Source organism: Euleptes europaea, chromosome 15 (genome assembly GCF_029931775.1).
Source record: "Euleptes europaea isolate rEulEur1 chromosome 15, rEulEur1.hap1, whole genome shotgun sequence".
Taxonomy (NCBI): domain Eukaryota; kingdom Metazoa; phylum Chordata; class Lepidosauria; order Squamata; family Sphaerodactylidae; genus Euleptes; species Euleptes europaea.
In genome coordinates this window covers 19,107,962-19,132,056 of record NC_079326.1, presented here as the reverse complement: position 1 = coordinate 19,132,056, position 24,095 = coordinate 19,107,962, and the positions used below count along the sequence as shown (strand labels likewise).

General features: G+C 40.6%; 1 protein-coding gene across 1 annotated transcript in view; it reads right to left on the bottom strand.

Annotated features, from left to right (window-relative positions):
- RAB3GAP1 (RAB3 GTPase activating protein catalytic subunit 1) overlaps positions 1–24,095 on the bottom strand; it is a 30,745-nt gene that overhangs the window by 2,936 nt on the left and 3,714 nt on the right. The window contains exons 6-23 of the mRNA XM_056861121.1: positions 23,634–23,753; positions 21,558–21,723; positions 18,565–18,664; positions 17,238–17,319; positions 16,391–16,459; positions 15,325–15,398; positions 14,164–14,256; positions 13,501–13,670; positions 12,645–12,743; positions 12,110–12,282; positions 11,463–11,517; positions 10,775–11,134; positions 8,141–8,278; positions 7,231–7,458; positions 5,723–5,819; positions 5,529–5,632; positions 5,315–5,430; positions 4,033–4,135 (exon numbers count right to left, since the gene is read on the bottom strand). Of these exons, the coding sequence (XP_056717099.1) occupies positions 4,033–4,135; positions 5,315–5,430; positions 5,529–5,632; positions 5,723–5,819; positions 7,231–7,458; positions 8,141–8,278; positions 10,775–11,134; positions 11,463–11,517; positions 12,110–12,282; positions 12,645–12,743; positions 13,501–13,670; positions 14,164–14,256; positions 15,325–15,398; positions 16,391–16,459; positions 17,238–17,319; positions 18,565–18,664; positions 21,558–21,723; positions 23,634–23,753 (2,347 nt within the window). The remainder of the gene's footprint in view (positions 1–4,032; positions 4,136–5,314; positions 5,431–5,528; positions 5,633–5,722; positions 5,820–7,230; positions 7,459–8,140; positions 8,279–10,774; positions 11,135–11,462; positions 11,518–12,109; positions 12,283–12,644; positions 12,744–13,500; positions 13,671–14,163; positions 14,257–15,324; positions 15,399–16,390; positions 16,460–17,237; positions 17,320–18,564; positions 18,665–21,557; positions 21,724–23,633; positions 23,754–24,095) is intronic.

Genomic DNA, 24,095 nt, shown 5'->3' with positions numbered 1-24,095 from the left:
GACATGCTGGATGTTGGTGCTGCTGCCACTTTCATAGTTTGGCTGCCCCACAATCCAAATTGCCATGTGAATTATTATTTTTTTGAAACGAAGTAATATGTTCCTAGCTAGTCTTGGTCAACAGATCATGGACTGACAAGTCAGGAGACTGCAAGGTGGTCTCTCAATTGCTGTTTCTTTCAGATCAGCTATGTCCACCTTCAACGACATGCTGCCATTTCTCCTCAAACAACTGCAGCACAAAAGTGGGTGCTGGATCATTAACCTATGTTCAAAGGATGGCAGTGCAGCAGCTGTTTGCCATGAGTATCCTACCTCTGCCCCCTTGCAATAAACACATTTTAGGAGCTGAAAACTGGACTGGGCATGAAAAGCTTTTGCAATGCTCTGACATATTTTGGTATCTTTATAGAAGACGACGAAGCAGAGAGGCAAGACTGTAATTTACATCAGAGGGTAGATTTCAGTTGATAGAAAAAACTTCCAAAGGCTTAAGAGCAATTCAGCAACTGAACCAACCGCCTGACAGGAGGGCCTTTTTCTTCACTGAAGCAGAGGCTGGACAGGCATCTGTCATGGATGCTCTAGCTTTGCATTTGCTGCATTGAGTGGGGGTTGGACTAAGAGTCTCCTTCCAATTCTATGATTCTAGGTTTATAAATGCTTAGGAATGGCTAAAAATCTTCACAAAACAATAGAAACTTCATTAAACACGTTGGTTCTGTTACATTTATTTATACTGTGCTTTTCTTCCCCAAAGGGCCTCAAACAGCTTACAATATCCATCTCCCCCTCCTCCGTTTCTTCCTCCCAATAACCTTTAATGTGAGACAAGTAGGCCAGTAGACTGTGACTGACCCAAGCTTGCCCAGTCAGCTAAGCTTCCCCAACAGAACAGGGATTCAAACCTTGGTCTCCCAGATCCTAGTATGAAACTTTAACCACTGCATCACCCGGTTTTCCATAGAGCTATCGTTTTTCTGAAAGAAACCCAACGATCACTGGTTGCTGAGACTCAGATCTTCAACCACGCTAGAGGAAGGCAACTTCCCTGCCTCTCCCCTCCTTACTGAAGCCTTCTTTGGCCCCTGAAATTGCTCTCCTGCAGGTCAATGAGAGCCAGCATGGTGTAGTGGTTAAGAGAGGTGGTTTGGAGCAGTGGACTCTGATCTGGAGAAGCGGGTTTGATTCCCCACTCCTCCACATGAGCGGCGGAGGCTAATCTGGTGAACTGGATTTGTTTCCCCACTCCTACATATGAAGCCAGCTGGGTGACCTTGGGCAAGTCACAGCTCTCTCAGCCCTGTCTACCTCACAGGGTGTCTGTTGCGGGGAGGGGGAGGGAAGGTGATTGTAAGCCTGTCTGAGTCTCCCTTAAGTGGTAGAGAAAACATATAAAAACCAACTGTTCTTCTTCTTCAATGGGCCCAAAGGAACCATGTGCAAAGCAAGCTGCAAGTCTGATGTGGAGAAAAGGTTGTACTCAAAGGGGGAGGCGGGGGAAATCCCAACCATCTCTCTCCCCTCCTCTGCAGATAGAAAAGCTGTTGTCAGCAGAGCCGCGGTTACACCAATGGGACAGCATCTTAGGATCCAAGCCTACATGTGCATATGTGGTGCAAACATACAGAACAAGGCACAATCATTTTGCAGTGGGTCTACAGAGCAGATGGAGGTATACTGTGCAGGCTGATGCCATTTGAGAGCCAGCTTGGCGTAGTGGTTACAGTGCTGGTCAAGGATCACGGACCACCCAGGTTCAGATGTCATACTGCCCGTGAGGGCTGTGAGGTAAAATGGAGGAGGAAAGATTAATGTTATGCTACCCTGAGCTCCTTGGAGGAAGAGCAGGATAATATACTAAATAAATAATGTGTAAAATACAATTACATTTTACTGGGATTTATTTGTAAACACCTAAATACTGATTTGGGTCAGTAGTGCAGCTAGGTAAGTTTTTACTCTGGGCTTACCCCCCCTTTTAAGATGGTAAAAATGTACTTCGAAATGGAAAGTACAGCCTAATTTTGGTGCCCCACAAGTTGGGGCAGAAGTCCAGGGTTCCAACATCTTGCTCTGACAGCACCACTGTCTGGGGTAACCAGTTACTCCCCAAAACAACAAATGTCCCTCCCTACCACGTTCAACTAAAAGAAGCTGGATAAAGGATGCTTTCTCGTTGCAGTCTACAACAGAAATAAATTGCATGTAACAAGGAATCCAAAATTACTAAAGTAGGCTAACAAGAGACTTTAGCTTCATTTAATAAACAACATTTAAAATAAAACAACAGCATAAGAGGCTGATGTAGGAAACTGAGCATCAGAATCTAATATTGGTGGGCAGCATCAAAATTAGCAGTTTGATAAAATGATGCCTGCTTCCCAACTTCTTCTGCAGTAGTTTGTCTAAAAAGGACATGCACTTAAAGATACATCAATTTATGACCCCTCAGTTTCACTTACAGAATGGCCAGTTAACTAGGCCTGACACTGAAAGTGGAAAGTAATGTGAAGATAAATATATAATATGACCTTCCGGAAACACCTTATTATTACTGACAGGGAAATGAACGCTGCTATCTCATTTCATAGCCACAGTTTTTATTGCAAGGGTTTCTCTACTGCGTTAAGGAATGGCATATTGTGACTCAGGCTGATTTCTGCTCCAGCATGAAAAGCCAGTCCCACTTAGATCTGTTACATCCTCAAAAGTAGTGAGTCAAGTTAATTTCAGAGAATTAATTAAAAACTTTACGAGATCTAGCACAGGGAGTGGTAGCTGATAGAGTCTACGGGAAGATACATGAATTGTGCCAAACTACCCAGCACTCTAAAAGCAACAAGGGAAAATAACCAAGTGAAAGGAAGCATGGCTACATGTATCTCCTCAAGCTGCAGTGCTATATTACTTCACACATAATTAAACATCAATCACAATGTAACATAAGCAATAATGGGAAATTATGCCACCTTTATGTTTGGATGCAGAGTCGCATGTCATGTTATCAATAGAAAAATTCCTGCTCTCATAAAAACGAGCCCATTAAACTATGCTCTTACCAACCAAATTTCAGTCCAGTGAGCACTACATTCCATGTGGAATTACTGCCACATCTAACTCTTGTTGCAGAAAACATAGGCTTGAATCCAAAGAACTACATGTGCGCAGGTCTTGGGGCTTTCCCATTCCCCTTCTTGCTACAGCGCCTCACACTCCCAGAGAAGCCACTCAAGGAGCAAAGGACTCTCTGGAATGTGAAAGGTGGCGTGAATGGCTGCAGCCAAAGGGGAGACGGGGAAATCCCTGGCCTCAAGCACAAAGGCAATGTGTATTCCGTTTGTGCAAAAGTCACTGTAGAGTCAAGGGGCTGAACTAGATACTGTAGAGTCAAGCCATAAGGCAAGCTGCTTGAAAAACTAGAGGCCTGCAGCTGTAAAGTGCCTGGTTATTTAAGATCATTTTGTAAACTTTAATCTTCCTCTCTTCTGCAGTTCACAGCCATGTGCAACTCTCTGCTCCGCACATTCTGTAACTCTTCCCTCAATTACTTCTCCTGGTATCATTCCTCTTCTCAACCTCCTTCTCTAGGACATCCTTGCTCCTCAAGTCCTTCTACCCTTCCTCCCCAAACCTACTCTGAAGTCTCAGCAGATCCTGAGGTTACTATACACACTATAACATCCCTGAATGTACTCATATCATAGTAATGATGAAAAAAATTCTAGCCATTACAAATCACTTGATTTTGTTCTCGCAGTCCAGGAACCATATCATGTCATGTGAATCAGCCAACTCTAACCAACCATAATGTTACACAACATGCCTGAATTTTTAGTCATTCCAAGCAGCAGTGAATGTAAAACATCAATAACGTAAGTTTTGTCAAATACTGCCATTCTTCTAGTCAGCTGAAGATTCAAAACAACCAGAGGCCCTTGTGTTGGGAGCACCTTTCAAACACACACACACCCTTCTCAACAGAAACAGTGGGATCACCTTACATTAGAGATGTTAAAAAGTTCAGCTTACCCTCTGCGCATTCACAAAAAGTCTATGGATTATAGTGCCGGCAGGCCCTCTTCCAGCACCAATGACAGATACCTCTGGCTGTTCCAAAAAGCTATTTACAAAACTGACAGTAATAAAAAGCAAGAAAGTCAGTGAAAGTTATGTTATTTCCTTTTCCCTTAAAAATGATTAGCTCTTTAAAATCTTTTCAAAAGAATATAAATATTGCTAGCAGCTCTGAAGGTACTAGTCACATAATTCAGACTAGCTAAATTAGGAAAAATTCATGCGTGCACATATGTGCTTTCTTATCCCTCCACTGTTCTTTTGTGAATGAATGGCAGGTAAAAAGCATCGTCTTTGAAGAAATATGACACTTCTCTGGTGTTTAACCTTTGATAGCTCATTCTCCTGTTCAGGCCATTCACTTATGCATACAGCTGCAGGCATTAGACCTTGCATGCGCATGGACCCGCCAGTCTAAAACAGGTCAGCATTTTTTAATTAGATCTTGTGTCATTTCTTGGGTACCAGCGGCAGCAAACAATTATCATGCAACGTGTGCTAAAACTTCTCAGCCTGCATCTCCATCTCCATTCTTTGAATAATGCCTTGCTGCTACTCAATACTGATTGAAATGGCAGTTCTTTGCTGCTTCACATAGGGCTGATGCAAATCTAATTCTTGATCCCTTAGCTATAGTGGGAAAAGGTACTAGCCATATGACTGAGCATTTCTTCTCTCCAGCCTCTCCTTGGCCATGCACAAGTTGTCTCTGCACTCTTAGCCTTTCCCATGGATTAAAGTTAACCTTGGCAGTGATATCAACTGTGATTAATGCTAATGAGGGATCACTATTAGCCAAGATTTGAAATCAGCTTGACAATATCAATTGTCTGATGTGATTGGTTTCTTTACCTCCAAGTACACTATTGAGTGTGGGAAGTACATGTGAAAGCACAGGAAAGAAAATACCAAGACCACGGTTACACAGCCCAGATAACATACAAGAACCACATGTGAAATGTTTGGGAGCCAGGCATGCAATATATATCAATGGCTGCCCAGCCTTAGATATACAAATAATTATGTAACATATACTTCTGCAATTAAGGTTCAGTAAAAGGTAAAACAAGAGAGAGAGAACTTCTGAGGGAATTTCAAAAAGATGGCAATGGCCATCACATTTGCTTAGTGATCTCCCCAAAGATGTCAAACAAAGAGTACAAGGAAAGAAAATTCCAAGACCACGGTTACACAGCCCGGATAACCTACAAGAACCAAAGAGTACAAGATCACTCACTTTTCTAGATCTTTGCGTTCTTCCTCTTGATCACATTTATCTATCCCAAACTTTGCTTTCAATGATCTTGCCCGGGCAATAGTGGCTTCCACACTCATAATCTGAGCAATGATTTCCTATGTGCAAGAAGGGGGGGGGGAAACTGTTTATCTAGAGCTGCATCCCTTGCTTTCTATTAGGTTCCCAAACTAAACGTTAAGGAAAATCTGCTTACTTCCATCTTTTTGTCTTCCGGGTTTGGAAACCGGAGCACTTTACTGGAGTGGGTGACTATCTGCTTAATTATCTTCTTTACTGAAGTAATATCTTCCAGTGATTCTGTCAGAGGAACATGAATCAAGGGTATTGTAGTCACAGTTTTCTCTTTATTCCAAACATACTTTGCACTGTTTATCAAGAGTTATTTACCTTCTTCCTTTACCTTGAGTACAGCTGCGTGAAGGACACAAGGGAGGAGGTGCCGGGCAAGATCTGCTGGCTTCTGAACTGCAAAATAGTGTAGCACCTAAAGACATTGATAAAAGCATCACATCACCACAATAATTACGGCATCATTAGCCAATCAGCTTGATTCTGCATGGCATATCCCACCATTTCCCCGCTTACTTTAAATACAGCTCAAAAACTGAATGGCAACTAAGGTACTAGAAAGAACTCCCGTACTCCAGTAACAACTTCCTATATACTTGATGGTCATCATGGGAATTCTATTAACACAGGATAAACTATTTTGTATTGATTTTGCATGGCCTTTGGGCTAAAGAGGTTTTTTGGACTTGGTGGGACTTCAGACTCTAAATCTGCAACCGAGGAAGTCTAAGAGCAGGAAAGTGCTGCATTCCAACCAACAGAACAACTTTGCAGATACTCCTGCAGAGGTATGAATTCATCAGTCATTTTCGGAAGTCTGCTGCAAGAACAATACCAAAAGCGAGAGCACTTTTTGCAGCGAACAGGTGAGTAATGGCAGGAAGGAGGGAAGCAGCCTAGACCTGATAAAGAATGTGGGAAGCTGAACGGAGGGCATTTGAAGGAAGAACCACTGCAATTACTGACAAGAGAAAGTTACAAAAAATCGTGCTCACAAATCTCTCCCTCTGACATTTTATTCCATATTTTTTTCAAATTTTCCTCAATTCAATGAATGTCTTCTCATAAGTCTAGCTCTCACCCTTAGGCTGGAGCACCATTGGTGCCTGTGTGTGTGGAAGGAGACAGGATGGCTCTGGGCAATTGCACCCAGCACTGGCTCTCAGCCAGGTGGCTCCTGGGCAGTTTTCTGCAGCCCTGCCCCCACTGGTCAGCCGCATGGCTGAGGGAGGGTGGACAAGTGGACCTGAGGGCTACAGGTTCTAATCTGGTCCACAGTTCAAAAAGAAGGGGCTGCAGATGAGCTGGATGTGGCCTGATTCTCCCCAGCACAGTGCGTCTCTGTCATCCTTCTTTCCCTCGTCACCATGGGTTGGTCCTCACTCCAGGCAGAAACAAAATGATTTCAAATACTGAAGACTCTCTTTCCAGAAGGAAACTGGACCATTCAGTCTCATATTAAAAGTAACCGAATAGTTTATATTTATATCTTAAGCAATAATAAAGGGATTTAGTATACTTCATGTAGACAGAGCCCTGACCTGGATAATCCCAAGCTAGCCTGATCTCGTCAGATCTTAGAAGCTAAGCAGGGTCGGCCCTGGCAAGCATTTGGATGGAGACCTCCAAGGAATACCAGGGTTGTGACACGGAGGCAGGCAATGGCAAACCACCTCTGAACGTCTCTTGCCTTGAAAACCCTACAGGGTCGTCATAAATCAGCTGTGACTTGAGGGCACAAAAACAAAACAAAACATAGATGGAGTACATCATTTTAGTGTGACACATTTTAAACTTCACACTGGCGAAGCGGCTGTCTCTTTTACCTTCTCCGCCTCTCGAGTGTCATCAAAGAGTCGCCTCTGCCTTCTCGCTGGAATCGGCTTTGCAGTCTCCCATGCTTCAACCCACATGTTACTTGGGATCTTCATTCGGGCGCTCAGCTCACCCTTAATGACTACATTTCCTTTTTCATCCACAGCTTCCTCTTCAATGTAATCCCGAGGCGAGTACCATCTCACAAAGTCTTCCAGACAACAACCAGGGTTGGCAGCCTTGGGGAGAAAAGAAGCAAACAGATTTTTTTTTGCTCCTAGCGTACACTTTCCAAAACCTGGTTAACAGGATTGGCTTTTATAATTTGTCAATTTAAAATAGTTCATGTTTTTTTTAAGTTACCAGCAGTTGTGTTTCTTGTTCTTTTTAATTAGTTAACTATATACTATGAATGAGTTCAGCAGCTGAGAGTAATTAGTAATTATTGCAGACCTCCTGTGAAGCTTTTATTTAAAAAAATCTACAGCCACCACTGGCTTCACTTTAAGACTAAGGTATTTTAATCAAAGAGACTAGCTGGTTAGGTAAAGCACAACTGTGTCTCAGTTGTTGTGTAAGTGTTAATACTAGAAGTCTACCGTGTCCACAGAATTTCTATTTCAAAAAGGAGGGGAAATAGTCCTGTTTAGTTTCAAATGATAGATTTATTGTCAGTGAGTACATAGTCAGACACTAACCAAATTACAATATTATAACACTCCTCAAAAATGGTGAGCTGAACTTTTTAAGCCACATATTATGATATTGTCCTTTGGCAGAGAAAGAGTCGAATAAAACAAAAATGATCATTGATTTAAATAAATTATTACTGAAAGAACCTGTTAATAGTTCCATTTGCATTGTTTATGCTGTATTCATATCATTAAGACAAGACCATGGAATTTGTAAGTCAGTATTTACCTTGAAGGATTCCATATCTGACAGCAAACAAGCACTCTGCATGCGAGCTCGAAGATGGGCTCCTTCTGCTGACGTTCCCAGTTTAGCCAAAACTTCAGACTGTTCTTCTAACAGGTCTTCCGTCATAGGAGCTGGTTCCTAAAAGTACAAACACAGAAGCTTGTAAGGGGACTCCTCTTGACTTCTCTCAGTGGGGTACATACAGCCAAAAAAACTTTCAACGAAATGTCTTCAGCCCCATTCACAACCTAAATCAGACCAAAAAAAAAAAAAATAGTTTCACGCTCATTTTGAAATGTATAATTGTCAGGGTACCTGTGCAAGCAACTAATCTGGGACACACAGGGAGACTAACAGATGACCCAACATTTCAGATAAGAGTAATCAGAATGGTAAAAAACAGGTTTTCATGATCAACAGTGTCATTTGATGGAGTCGAGAACCACTCTTATTAGGCATGGACATTTAATAGTGTCTGATATAAAGGAATAAAGGACTTATAGCCAACAACTGTGCCCATTTCCCTATCCCTTTGGCAGACTTGAAATTCCTGGAAAAACATATAAACTCCCAGAATAGCAACCTGTATCTAATCACATTCCAAAGGCAATTAAGTTTTCTTAAGAGAGGTGGTGATTCCCAATGATTCTGCCCTTCCAACTGTTTCACAAAACAGCAAAACATCCATTTAAATTAGTGAAACGGATTCTGAAGAAAGCGAGAACTCCTTAGGGGTGGCAGGAGTTCCCATCCTGTAGATTCCTTTAAGAGGGAAAAGGGGGGGAACAGGCTTAGGAGTGCCACAAACTTAACATTTTTATACTGTCACAAAGTTAGATGGTTCCCAGAGTATGGTTAGGGGGCACATGCTGGAGCTAAGAAGGTCTGTTCTGGTCAGTGCCTTAATACAAGACCTCCTGAGAATCACCTGTAAGCCACTTGAGTTCCATGGTGGAAGACAAGATAGTATATAATTAACGGGTAATCATGGTGGTCAGGTTTTCAGGAAAGAGCATCACAGAGGGATATCTAAGTTAGTCTGCTGCTACCAAAACAAGAAAGTCTTGGGGACACATTAACAACTAACAAATGATTATGGCTAAGTTTTTTTTTGGGGGGGGGGCAGACTGTACTTCCTTAGACACATGAATAAAACAGGGGCATCCTTTCTCACACAGTTCTAACTGTGGACAAAGCCTGGTCCACATGATTACAAAAGAAAAGCATTTCTAAGCCCCACTGATTTCAGGAGGCCCTGCTGCCCTTAAGGTTTACAATGCCAAAGTTAATGCACAATTACTGTATGGTATACCCATCTGGATCAGAGCACTAGAATATCCCCTGGAACGCACTCAAGCGAAATTTCTCAGGAAAATAATGGGCATGCCCCGCTGAGTACCATATGCGGCATTGTGTTTGGAAACAGGCCAAATGCTACTTGAAACCAGAGCGTGGCTTACCACCTTTAAATTCTGGCTACACCTCCACTTTAAATCAGACTCCACTTTAAATCAGACTCCTCCTCTCTCATTCACCATAAGCTCATGGAGTTGTATGCTTCCAATTGGCTCTCACACATTCAAAGCAAAATCAAATCTATTGGCCTGAATTTTGATTCCCTACTCATGCTCTCTGACGTAGAAGCTTTCCAGATGATAAAACACAGACTTTTAGACATAGGCCTTCAGGATCTATATAGGGCTGCTAATAAAACCTGCTAGCCACTAAACCTAAGGATACCTTTTGATGTTCACCAGCCTTCCCCATATGTGTCTTATATGTATGATCCATCTTATCGCAGAGCCATCTCCCCAGCTAGGTTTAATGTTTTGCCATCTGCATTATTCGATGGAAGATTTAGCAAAATCCCTCAGTTAGACAGACTTTGACCCTGTGGCAGTAAGTGTGCTGAAACAGTAGTCCATGTTTTATTTTATTGTAGTTTCTATTCAGAAATTTGTAATGAACTACTAAGCTCTTTGCATACACATAGACTGAATGCCTGATTCCAGTAATGCTTCCTTTCTTTTGAATAATTGTTCACCCCATGTTCTGGAGAAGGTAGCACAATTTTTAAAGATTGCTATAGAACGCTGCAAATTATTTAAATAGACGGATGTGTGAGCTCACAACACTATCTTATGCAAGTGTCTTTTAACCATTTTATAAGGTTACATCTCAAATATTTATATTTTTACACGCTACCGTATGTACAGTGATTTTATGCCAATAAAGGATGATATGACTGACTGATTTCAGGAGGATATATTTAAGCATTTACTTTTCTTCACCTGTTAAAACCAATGGACATTTAAAGTACTTTATTTTGGCTGGATCACACTCTATCTTCCTAGCCCTGCTTTTCCAGACAGAGTTACACATCCTTTGAGCAACTATGAAAATATGGAAGTAGAGTTCAGAGCAGTCAATTCATACACGTGTTTCACCAATGCCCTGCACATCACCACACTTCAGATGGTGAGTCATACCTCAATATATGTAGAAACATTCATGACACAAACCTACCCTGGTGGGGAACCAAACCCACCAGTACCTAACAATTATTCATATGTGATCATCTTTACAGTTAAGAAGTACAAGCCCAGCAGAAATACTTTCTAGCTACCATCTAACCTGTGTTACTGGGACATAGAGAGGTTCCCCAGGATGGAGCAAAGTCAAGTTGCCATGCTGATGTAGACGTCCTTCTGGCTTTAAGGGTAAAGTCTCTTTGCTGCCTTCTTTGGCAACCCCTTTTTTCACATTTTCTTGTCCATTTCCCTTAAGTTCTTCTGTATCACTCAGGCATTCAAAAAATTCTTCTTCGCTATCACTCCACGACTCCCAAGACTTCCCCACTTCTCCCTTTTCCTTATCACTCTCCTTGTGATAATCTCTGTCTTGTTTTCCAGTGTCACTGGACCCACGGTCAAAACTATTTGATTTTTTCCCCTCGTCTCTTTCTTTCTTTCTTTCGATGCAGCAATTTAACATCTGGAACAGAAAGCACAAATTAAATTAATCTGCAACAGCAACATTTCCACTTATTCTGCAAAACATTTCATATAAAGAACAGCAACGCAGAGGGTTATAGCATATAAAATATTAATTTTCCAAGCACTTAGGAAATACCAATGTGGAAAAGCTGTTCTATCACTAACTTATCACTCTCGTAACAATTTTATATGCTATCCCAAAAAGTACAGTAAATTGTTGGACACATTTTACTATTCTTGAAGCAAAATCTATGGATTTTATTTTATTTTTAAGAACATAATTAAAATTCCATTATTTTGTGTATTACTTATCTTGTTATAGTTACCTGAAGTTTCTGGTGCAGTAAACAACATCTCAGATCTGGAGCACCACTGGCTAACCTAACAAGAAGTTACATTTATATTACTACTACAAATATCAGAATGTTTCTTCAAATTAATACTTTCTGCAAGATTGATAGTCACATCACAACGTCCTTTTTTGGAAGCAGCAGCAGCACCTACTTCAGAGAGCCATAACCAGTTACAGGCTACAAAATAGCAAATCTCTCAACATCTGCCTGTAAGTACATAAAGGATCACCTTAAACTGCCTCTAGTGCTTAACTGCAAATGGGATGCTTGTGGGCCAGGCAAAGCTTTTCAGGCTAGCTTCCCTCACAGCCTACTGACAGTGCAATCCTATGCAGACTTACTCCCACAGTCTAAGCCCACTGAAATGAACTGCTTTAGACTCTCCTTAAGACTGCACTGTGAGAATCTAAAACTTTGGAGGTCCCTGAAGAAAGGGTGGAACCATTCCTACTAGCCTATGTGGAATTCCTACTAGCCTATGTGAGACCAACTTAACGGGCTGCATCAGGAAGGCCACTGAAGTAGCAGCAGAATTTTGAATCTTGGGTCACTTTTAAATGGGGATCACCTACTGCAGCCCGTTTGCTGTTTAGAACCACCCCAACACTGACAAAACTCACCCTGGAATAAAGACGTTATTCTCCCATCTGTACCGCATTTCCAGGACAAATTCCTGCCAGAGATGTGCAACTCCTTTGACCCCACCATGGTAGAAGTTGATCATACAAAGGCAAAGGGCCAGTTTGTAAGTAAGACTATCCAAAGGAGCAGATTTGAATTGGATGTAGAGATTCTAGAAAACACACACACAATGGAAGGGAGGAGATCAAGGACAGTTATAAGATGGGAGAGGGGGGTATTCCAAGAACCAATACATGGGAACACAGGCAGCAGAATTCAGCTGTACCTGGTGGATAATTCAGTCTACTTAGAAGTAGAATAAACACAGCTACTTTATTTAAAATATTTCTTGAGAAACCGAGATAACAGACACAATGAGTTTGCAAATGACGGGTTTGCATATTTTATTTGAAATACGATAAAAGATCTGTGTGTGAGAATACACACACACATGTTGAAGTTCCAACCAGATACTTTTATAACTGAAAGTCATTAAAATTTGGCATGTGTTTATCACATATAGTTTTAACTTACATAGTCTTCGTTGTCTGGGGGAGGAAGGTTTCCTGTTGAAGTGCTAGTTCTGGCTTCAGATCCATCTGCTGATTTGTCAGCAGCATCAGGGAATAAGTACTTGAGGAGAAAAATACATACTGGTCAACTTTCAAATATATGTTTCTTGGACAACCAGACAGTTTGGCAATATTCGCTGGAGTAACACTCTGTTTTAAAAGCCTGGCTATTAATGACTTGGATATTGTCTGGCTTCACAAGAAACCAAGCAGTTCAAGCTGTCACAGGGGGCATGTTTGCTCCAAGCCCTGGCCCCCACCCACCACCAGGCTTCTCTGCACTCAATTAACCATGTTAGCTGGCTTCCCAACCCTATCCCCATCCCCTCGGTTGTTACTTTCTTCTTCTTTCCTATTTCTTGTCCCTCCCTTTTTTTCTCTCCCTCCTCTTTGACTGGTCATCTTGTCACTGTTACCAATGTTTAAAGGCACCATCTAGAATTTTCTTTTTTTTAATTTAGAATTTTAAATTATAAGGATTTTAAACACAATTTATATTATATTTGCTAAGACTGCTTGTATTATTTGTTGTATTTTACCTCCTACCAATATCTGGCCCTCATAACAAGTAAGTTCAATACCCCTGCACTAGAGCTTACCGGAAATTCAGAATCCTCATTACAGCAATAGTGATGGAAAAGCACAGAGGCAACATAATACCAAAAGGTATAGCCAACCATGGCTACTCTGCTCATGTATTTCTTCAAGTAATGACTAGAATATTGCCATTAATAATAACCATTATTTTGGCTTGAACAAGATTGCAAATTCAATTAGAAACCAACATCATGAAATGCAACATAGTACAGTTTACTTACCAAGAGAATAGTATTGAGGACTTCATTATTCAGCGGTGACTCATCTACACCCCTGTGTTTACGAATCTTTTTCTTTGCAGTGTGAACCATATTTGTCACCGACAGTTTATGGATTGGTACTGGTGCTGGTTCCGTAAGCTTTGACAAAGCATGGCTTATATCAGCAACCTCTATAAAATACCAGAGTTGAACTTATAAATGTTACTGTGATCTGCACTTGTGTTACCAGTACTTTACTTAAGTAGACTTCCTGGATCTGTCCTAAATCATTTTTAGCAAAACAGATATAATATACAACAAAACTACATTGCTAAATCAAACTAAGTGTGCCATCTACTTCTGCATTTGCTGGTTAGGGTACTCTTGAGTAACTAGTCTGAAAAAAATGGAAAACAAGTTTAGCAAGTGGTAGAAGTGGTTAAAAAGATTAAAAATATTATAGCCCTATAAAATATTTGAGATTATTCAAGATTTGGAAAGATAGAATAGGTAATGTAGTAATTGGAAGGGGGGGAATGAAAAGAGTATAAAGTGAATTACCCTGAGAAAAGGAGGGGAAATGTGCACAAGCAATCAGTTCCATCAAGCTCCTGCTTCAGTAGTAATAAAGATATAACAGTTCACAGACCAAGAAACTTAACTTAAAAAAAACACAGTTTATACCTTTTCCTTCTTCTTCAAATGCTGATTTTCCAAGAATCTCATCAGTTGATTCCTTCCGAAGACACAGCTTGAAAAATTCAGTAACAAAGTCACCTACAAAAGGAAATAAATCATCATCCAAATGTACGGTCTGAACCCTGAATATTAATTTTCCTTTGGTTTAATCCACATACACAGCATTAATCCGGGTGCCCCCACTGATGAAAGTGAAGTGGGCAGCCACCAGAGACAGGTGATGTCTCCTCTGTGGAATGCCATCCCTGGCATCCACCCTATTGGTTTTCAGGTGCCAAGCTTAAACTGCTTAATTCACCCTGGCTTTTAATTAAGTTTATCCTGTCCTAGTAGCTTTTAACTAGTCTGCTTATTTCCCCACTTTGAGAAAAGCTGTGCAGGGACATCGTACAGAAGGGCTCAGAGAATACTATCGTCAGAGCCCAAAAGCTTTTGTGAAAATTCAAAAAAGGATGTCTACCAATGAGAGGGGGGCCAAAGAAGAAAAGCTCTACATAGGAAGTGCTATTTGTTGATGTGGTGACAGACGTTTTGGTCCTTTTGAGGCCAAGATGGAAAAGAGCTGAAACCTCAAACTTTAAGGTGAATGACTAGAGGTCATTCCAAACTGGCTGCTATTTAGGGCAATGATGTACCTGTTCCTGAAGAGATACTGCTCTCATCCCCCTCCTGGTTACAGTGGCAACAACCGCTGTTACTACAGTGGCCTCTAGAGTAGCTCCTGGTGTATCACTCATGCCAGAGGATTCTTGCTATTCTATTCACTGTTCCTAGCACCAGCACCTAGCACAAAGCCAAGGAGAGGTTTCTGGGATCTCAAGAGAATTCTGGGGTGCATTGTTCTGGGTCTCGGAGCGTGCCAGGTAGCTGCTGCTCTGTCATATGCCTTCATCTCCTTCTTGGAGCAAGGCATATTGTAACTATCAATGGGTTTCACGAGTGCTTTAAGCTGTGTATCTCTACTAATGCAGGCTGCCAACATCTTCAGTGAGTGGGGCCTGCAAGTCACTCTTAGTGGGGGTAATTCATCCAGCCAGTAAAAAATGGCTGTTCTTTATCGTTGGTACTCACATCTTGTCTGCAAGACTCGCACTGATCATCGCTTAAATTGTTTCAACAACAACAAAAAAGAGATTGGTTGCTTACTCAATAAACACTGTGGATTATCTGCTTTTCGGACTCTCACAGACCACTGAGGGGCTTGCATGGGATCCAAGTCTCTAGAACAACAAAAATTACGATTACTTTTTACTGGCTTTACCAAAACCCAAATTTGAAGAAAGTATCCTTAAAACTTTTAGGCCAATCCTCAGCACATGGGCAGCCCAATCCTAATGGGGGGGCCAAACCACATTAGGAGCCGACGTTAGTGCCACTTGCGCTGGCTAAAGAGGCACTAAAGCTGGCACTGGGGCGCTGACTCTGGCCCTGGGGAAGCAGTGCGGCAGCACGAGTCTCAGGCACCATCACATCCTCATCAGTAGCGTTTTTCTGGTGTAGAGGCTCGCGCCAGTGTCAAAGGGAGCGTTCCCGACCCTTACAGGTTGGGTACACCCCTTTTGGCAGGCGCAGAGTTACACCTGCAAAAAGGCAGGTGTAGCCCTGTGAAACTCTATGGACAGTTTCATGGGGTTTTCCTCGATATTGTGCCCGGCACCAAGACGTCTGGAGACGGTGTGGTGGCACCATCCCTGGGAGTGCTGCAACTGCCCCCTCCCATTAGCATTGGGTTGTTGGTGTTGCCAGAGTTTAACCTGATTCCTTACCACTTATTCAGTCCTTACTCTGTTCTGTCTAGCTCTACTAATGCTGCAAAAGCATTCTGTATTTTCTAGATCGGGGTCCCCAACGTGGTTTGCAGACCACACCAAATTCTTCAAAATGGTATAAGGTAAAGTGGATTGTAAAAAGCTCCAAAAGGATCTCCCAAATATGGAGAGTGGGAAATAATATAAGAAATTAGGTTTAAAATAATGGACACTGTGTCGATCATCATCATCATGAATTTTACTGCATTAGCAAAAAGCCATAGCAGGTAATCCAATTCCAACACAATACATATATATAAACCTGAATCTTTAACAAATGTCCTAAAAAGTAGAATACTGCATAACATTGTTAGCATTTAATAACATCAATTTAAAACTCAACTGATAGCATACAGGGGATTTTTTTTGGATTGCAAAAGCCAAAGACAAGGGAATGTACTTACGAATAAACATCATTGTCCACAATTATACCTTCTGTTAAATGTGGCCAAGTAGTTGCTAAATGGAGTTCACTGAAATACCCAAAAAGTACACTTTTTTGATAACAGAGTAATGGAAACTACTATATAACCACAGATTAGGAATTACTAATAAAAATGTATTTTCCATTCACATATAGACACACAGATATCCTTTTCATTATCTTCATTTTGACCGTAAAATATATTCTAAAATTAAGAACATTTCAGCAACACAGGAATTTTACCATATGATAGTACATACTTTTTCAATATTCCAAATTCTGACTCCTCTATTTTATGCCTGATAGCAGTTTTGATTGCAAAAAACAATGACAGAATAATAGCAAGGGGCTCTTAAACTATACAATCCATGGGATAAGAAAAGTTGTGTTTGTATAAAATTATTACTTTTTCTTTACATTTAACACAAGTAGGGCCCACTTTTTCTGGTTGCTATTTGGATGCATTTTAAAAGGGAAATTGTATCAATCATGAATGGTGTACATTCATATAAATAATATTTCTCTCCATGTGTTCAATAAGTAGGTATTTGTATGCATTTATCGATGGAATCAGAACAATATTTATTTCATTTACACCCTGACTTTCAGCCTTAATAATCTGAAAATGCATAACCCCTAGTATTTTAGCTCATGAACAACAATTAGACTTGCAACATTTTATTTGTCAGCAGTATTATATTTTCATGATTACATAAGCAAACAATCTGCATGGAAAGATTTACAGGTTTCGCTCATTCCTTCCCAATCTGCAAAAGCAACCTCACTGGAGTATTTTGTCTGAATATTTAAATGACACCAAATTTTACCTGATAGGATCCTCACAGGCACCAAAAGGTAACTTTCCAAATTCTAGCCCTCCAACTTCTCCTCCAACCAAAGCATCTATATCTACAGACAAAGCAACATTTTGAATAACATTAGCAGCAAACAACTGTTCAATTCACTACCAAATAAAATATTTCCAACCCAGACTTATCCAAATGGAACACAGGTGAAGTAGTCACCATTAACAGTCTTAGCATCCTAGACCCAAGAGAAATAGGTTTAAAAAAAATCCAGACATCCAGAATTTTCTTAAGGACTTATTGCTGGCTGAAATCTAGGCAATGCTTTAAATTCACTACACAGTAACTTTTCGTATAAACAATTCAAGTGATTTACATACTTAACAAACAATTATTGTACCCAAACCCCACTGCTAAACTTGGATAAGTTTGGGACACTGTTTGCGGGTCCTGTACTGCAACTCTTCAATGCCAGGCCAGTTAAAGAGTGGATTGGATCTTACTGCTGCACACTAGCCAGTGCAGATCAATAGTGCTGGAAAACCACATACAGTGAGCACACTGGGCCAACCTCCCTTTCCTAGCTAATATTGCATGATGACAGCCAGAATCTGTAGGGTGTGCAACTGCACAGAGAGCATCAGCAACACTGCTGAAGAATGATCTAATAAGCCAACTTAACCATTGTATCCTGCCAAAAATTTAAAGAATGTAAGAAGAGAAAAAAATAAAGACTTCTTCCAGTGTTTGGGGAGGATATATTTGGAGTCATTATGGGAAATCATGATCAAATGGAAAGAAAACCAAGGGGCTTACTCTTGAGTCAGAAAACAGCAACTGAGATCAAGAGTAGGCTAAATTATGCAGCCAGCTCTATCAAGGGTGTTTGTTAAAAAAACGTAACAGGTTACTTTTAACACTGACAAACAAACTAAATCTGCATTTCAGAATCATGTTCCAATAGTGATGAACTATATCTTGAAAGGTAGATGCTTCTAGTCATTTAATGTTACCTTCATTTTAATGTATTTATCCATTTAAGAATATTTCTATGACACAGGAACTACCACATACATCAATCTATGTAGTTCAGTGTTAGAAAGTCTGATAACCGTTTTCTACCACAGAGCCACAGTACAACCATTTTACCCATTTGTTTCTCAACAACTGCCAACTGCCATATCATATCACAAACTATTTTTGAAAATCCCTCAGTTTCAAAAGCAGTTCTCCACAGAACGCGGAAGGCAGATGGGGGGCTGCCATTGGGAAAACACAAAACTTTGGATCATTTTCTGTATTTCATTCTACAGTAGATAACCATACCTGGCCCATACAAACGTCTTACCTGGTGGCTGTTGGGGCCAGAAATATTGCTGCCAGTCCTGAAGGACATATGTAAGTCTAATACTTATATTAATTGGAGGCAGTGGAGTTAATGGACAACCCTAGAAGACAGATGTAAAGAAATGCATCAAAAACTGGGACCAGGTTAAACATATTGTATCTAGATCTTTGCTATGAAGGATACATTTTGTTGTATACTCTTCTCACCAGATAAAATTCCAGTTAGATCATCCTTCACTGCCTGAATCACTTGGAAGTTCAAAATAAATGGATCACTATTAAAGTGGGTCAAATATAATAAACTGGCACAACGAAATGCTAGCTTACTGACTATGTGCCAAGTTTCCCAAAACTTTTTGGTTCAGAAATACTACTACTGTAAGTACTGTGGACAACAATAGTGTCCAAACCCTATCAAACATCAACCTACTTCTGAGGCTCACCAAAGTGCCATCAGCTGTCTGTGATTATGAAGGAAGAAGGAATAAAAGGTTTCTGTTTTCAAAGAAGGGAAAACAATCCTCACTGCTTTCATATTCCTCTAGATCATGGGCTAGGCAAACTGTAATTCAAAGATAATGACTAAGTACTGCTTCAAAAATGTATGTACATCACTTGAGGGCTACCGCTAAAGGTGTGAACTGAGCAGAATCACACCTAAAATTACACTGGATGATATGGCAATTACCAGCTCAAATACACAAGTCAACCTTTGGTGCTGCTACCAGGGCTGGTGCTACATTAGGCGAACTAGGTGGTTGCCTAGGGCGCAGACCTCAGAGGGGCACAGAACTGGCCTGAGAGGCACAGTTTTAAACAGATTAGTTTTTTTTGGGGGGGGGAATGCAACTGACAATTTATATTTTTTATTTTAAGATAAGTACCACAACAGTGCTATGGAATACAATTATTAAAAGTTTTGTGCTTTTATTTTTTCTACAAGACATCTGTTTTTGAAAATTGGTTAGCAATGGTGGGGGCACAAGCCTTGCCAAGGGCACAAAAATGGCTGGCATCGGCCCTGGCTACTACAATGACATCATGAATACGAAACAACTTCTACACATCTGCCATCTACTCTTCTACACATCTGCCATACAGAAAGGACAATACTCTAAATATAACATAATAGTAATATTTGCATGATATTCAGGGGAGGGGAAGGAAAACTAGAGGCAAAACAAGCATTTAGCCCAGTGCCAATTGTATTTGCTCTGTGATCACTCCATGTTTTTAACAGCACTGTTATTCACTGAAAAGGCACTGAGCTTGATATAAATGAGAACATTTAAGTAATCATGATCAGGACAGGTTGTGTGAGATCCATTTTCATGAAGCCTGATTCACAGTAATCCTCTTAAATCTAACAGTTATACTGTTCACAAATCTGCTTGCTTCAGGAGATCTGACTACTGTTTTAATAAGGGGTCCTGTAGTCTGTTCAGGAAATCTTCCTCTGGTGTCATTTATAGAGGTTTAAGTCTGTGTTGCCAGAGCCTAAACAATCATACTTGAGCAAGTTGTCTATGTCAATGTGGGGAGGGGGTTAAAAGTATTTGTATTGGTAAGACCCAGAGGAGAAAGGGACAATTTGAAAAAATGAGGAGTGAGTAAACATAATTATATTTTTTCTATCCCTGTCTTGACCTTCATACCCGTTTTCTTAGCTGGCACAAAAGACATCTGAAACTGAATAGGCTTAGAATTATCATCTACCAGCTGCCTATAATCATGATGAGCAGCATTTTCCCTGGACAGATGATTTCTACCTCCATCCTGTTTTGGAGTAAGTTTGCCAAGAATATGCTGATGACACTCAGCCCATACATTACTCTGAATAAGCCACTAGCTGCTGTAGTCTCTGTCCTGGCCCACTGCTTGAATGCAATGGTCAAGGGACTGAGGGAGGCAAAACTGAAGCTGAATCCAGGTGAGACAGAGGTGATGCTAGCAGGAGGGCTACTGCTTTAAACGGGGTTGTTCTTCCTACCACTGATGGTATGCAGCTTTCTCTTGGGAGCCTTGCTGGATCCTGGTCTCCTAGCGGAAGTGTCCATGACAGCCAAAAAAATTTTTTCAGCTACATTTAGCTAGGAAGGTAGTTAGTTAGGAAGGTAGCTCCCTATTTCAGATACCAATCTGGCCATACTGATCCACGCTTTAGTAACCTCTAGGCTAGATTGCTCTAATGCACTCTACGTAGGGCTGCTCTTGAATATGTTTCAGCTGGTGCAAAATGTGGCAGAGCTTCAAAGGTTGAGCTATCAAACTAAACAACATAAAATAATTACATTTATTTCTAGGTGATCACAGCAAAATTGTTAAAAACACAGGGCCTGGAATGCAGGCTACGTATAAAAATCAGTTATAAAATTCTTATGCACAATTGATATAACAATGTAAATGACCAATGCTTAACCAGACGTGTTTCGGCCTGAGTAGACCTTCCTCAGTGGTCATAAATACATAAAATTATAAAAACACATCCAGAAATAGACCTATGAAATATTTTTATCTAATATTTTGTGTGGCATGATGTGAATTCTTAACTCAAATTGTGGGTCTTGCCACATGTTCACACAATCTGATGTAAAATGAACAATGCTTCCGGATGTGTGCTCATCAACCCATTCAGATTCACCACAGGTTCAAGAAAAACAAAAGGTGTAAAACAGGTGCTTAATTCAGCATGCTCTCATGGCAATATGGAGCCAGTTTTTAATTAGAGTAACACATCAAAATTATAATTAAAAAGGGTTTCTTCATCATGGCTGCATTTATATGACTTAACATACTAGAGATTCTTCTCTTGTTGTTTCTTGACATATCTGTGGATTTTTACAAGTCCCATGAGTATCAGATCAGCACGAAATACCAGAACTTGTGAACTCAAATCTGTGTTAGCCTGCACTACAGAGAGGTTTGCATACAATATCACAACAGTACCAACTTTTGCAAAGAAAACAGTTCTCAGCATACTCATGCAATACTTACAATCTTGGATTTGAAGATGTCCAATAGTCCTGACACATGAGTATACTGACTGGGCACTTTGTGAAGATGAACCATTTCAAAATCTGTTCTAACTCCAGGACCCTGACACTCTCCAACATACATCCTTCGCCATTTGTGTTGAATTTGCACAAATAATGGCACTTGGCTGAAAAAAAATATACAAAAATTTAAGTGTTAAAAAGTGTTCTCATCTTTTACCCTGATATTGAGAATAAAATTATATCCCACTGTTCTCCACTGTTCAAAACCTGACAAACATCCAGCTGTGCTGTAAGTTTATTACCTAAGCATAAGAAAAACAAATCATCATCAGAAAGGTAAAAAAAAATGCTCAATGTGCCACATGACAATCACATGCAACTTGCAATGTGCCACATGACACTGTATTTCACTGTGTACCTGGCACAGGAAAGCATATGCACATTCAACAAAACAGAATGTGTGCGCACATACATTCAGAGAACTTCTGTTGAGATGGGGCCGTGGTTCACTGCCATAGTACCTGCTTTGCATGCAGAAAGTCCCATGTTTAGTCCTTGGCATCTCTAGTTTTAAAAAATCAAGTAGTGGGTGATCTGAGACCCTGGAAAGCTGAATCCTCTCTGAGTAGACAATACTGATTAGTAGCCACTCTGAGTAGACAATACTTGACAGACCAATGGCCAGCCTTGGTATAGGGCAGCTTCACATGTTCAGTTTTTTCCCCTGGCTCTAGATGAACATCAGACATTGTCTCTTTTGGCCACCAAAACTGCCAAGATGAACTAGGCCATACTGTCACTGGTGACAGATGGGAAGACTCTTCCTAACAGGGACAATCACATTTGGCTCAACAGAGCTATCCAGCATATTTCCAGGAGGGCATATTTCTTGCTTCATGGGACTTGGAGAAAACCAAGGAGCTGAACATCTACAGTGCATACAAGAGCTAGCCACTGTCTCACAAAGGCGCAAAATACTGTTTGGCACCGCAGCCAATTTTATCATGCAAGACTGTGACACACAACAACATACACGTGGTTTTCACACACACATGCCGACACACCCCAGGACTTCCGGTGTAAGAAACCATAACTTCTAAAACAGCCCTAAATATAAAATATATACACTACTATAAAGTGAAATGCTATTTTAACAACATGATTTCCTATGCCATCCAAAATTTCTAACAGGAAAGAATGCTTAAGACATCAATCACATATGCCATCCAACTAGTTAGGTGCACCCAGTTGGGATTTAGGCTTATCTGGCTTGAGCAGCAGGACCAAAGAGACATGCCAAACCACATTTGACATGGAATGGGAGTCCATTGTTGAGAAGAAAAAATAGTTTTTTTAAAAAAAACCTGCTGAAGCTCCTCATGTTACACTTTAAATTCTAGATATGATGTTTCGGCAGACTTCAAATGTGTTTAACAACATATTGGAGGGGGGAATTGTTTGCTGATTACAGTCTGATACATTTGGTTAAAAGTTAGTAGCTTGGATCCAAAGGTGCGTGAAAGCATTTTGGTTCACACACAGCGGAAAGGGAAGACTTTTTGCAAATTCCCATTGCTGCTGCAGCCTCCGGTACTACCTCACATGCAGCTGCTCAGGATTTCCCAGTGCTCACAAGCGGTTTTTCAGAAGGCAGCACAAGGAAGCAAGCAGCAGTAAAGCCCTGTGTCTATGTGCCATTCACAGTCTCTGGCATCCAAGCCATTGTCTTCTGAACTAATAGGCTAATACAGGGGGGAGTGTCTGAATTATTCTACATCAGGCCTGCAATAATGAAGTGAGGGAATAGGGAGGAGAAAGAAACTGAATCCCGTGGTGCTATTCATTGCTCAACTATGTACTCTAAATACAACAGACGTATAATGTAAGTAACAAAGCCAGTTTGTTGCTTTGTATGATTCTGCTTTTCTGTACTCGTCTTGGAGTTATTTCAGATTTAAAATGCGTGGCTCTATACTCATCACTGCCATTATTTGAACAATATTTTCTCTCACTAGGAAGAATGTTCTACAATACAACAGGCCATTAACATTAATAACTGCAGAACTTTACTTACCACCCTGTATTTCCCAATGCAATAGAAACCGAACTTAGGAGGAGGTTACATTTAGATTCACTAAGAACAGCGTCGTTATTTGCTGCTGGTGCAATGACCACAAATTCACGCAAGCCATACCTAGAAGAGAAGCAGTAAGTTTCAGTTACAGATGTTAGAAGTTAAGATATTCAGAACAATTCTTTGTCTTTAGTTATTATTCAGACATGAAAAATCTCAAATCTCTCTCAAATTGCTAAGTCTAATTACACTAAACACTCGTTTTGACTCCAATCCAGTCTGAAATCACTGTTGCTGGATGATGTCCTACCAACTGCATGCAAATTGTGCTGGCAGGCACAGATCTCCTCTCTGTTTCTGTTCCCCCAGCAGCTCCATTTGATACCCTAAACAGCGGGTGCCAGAGGCTGCAGGACCCACATAAACCAAAACCCGTGCAGGGGGTGGCTGCCAGCAGAGCAG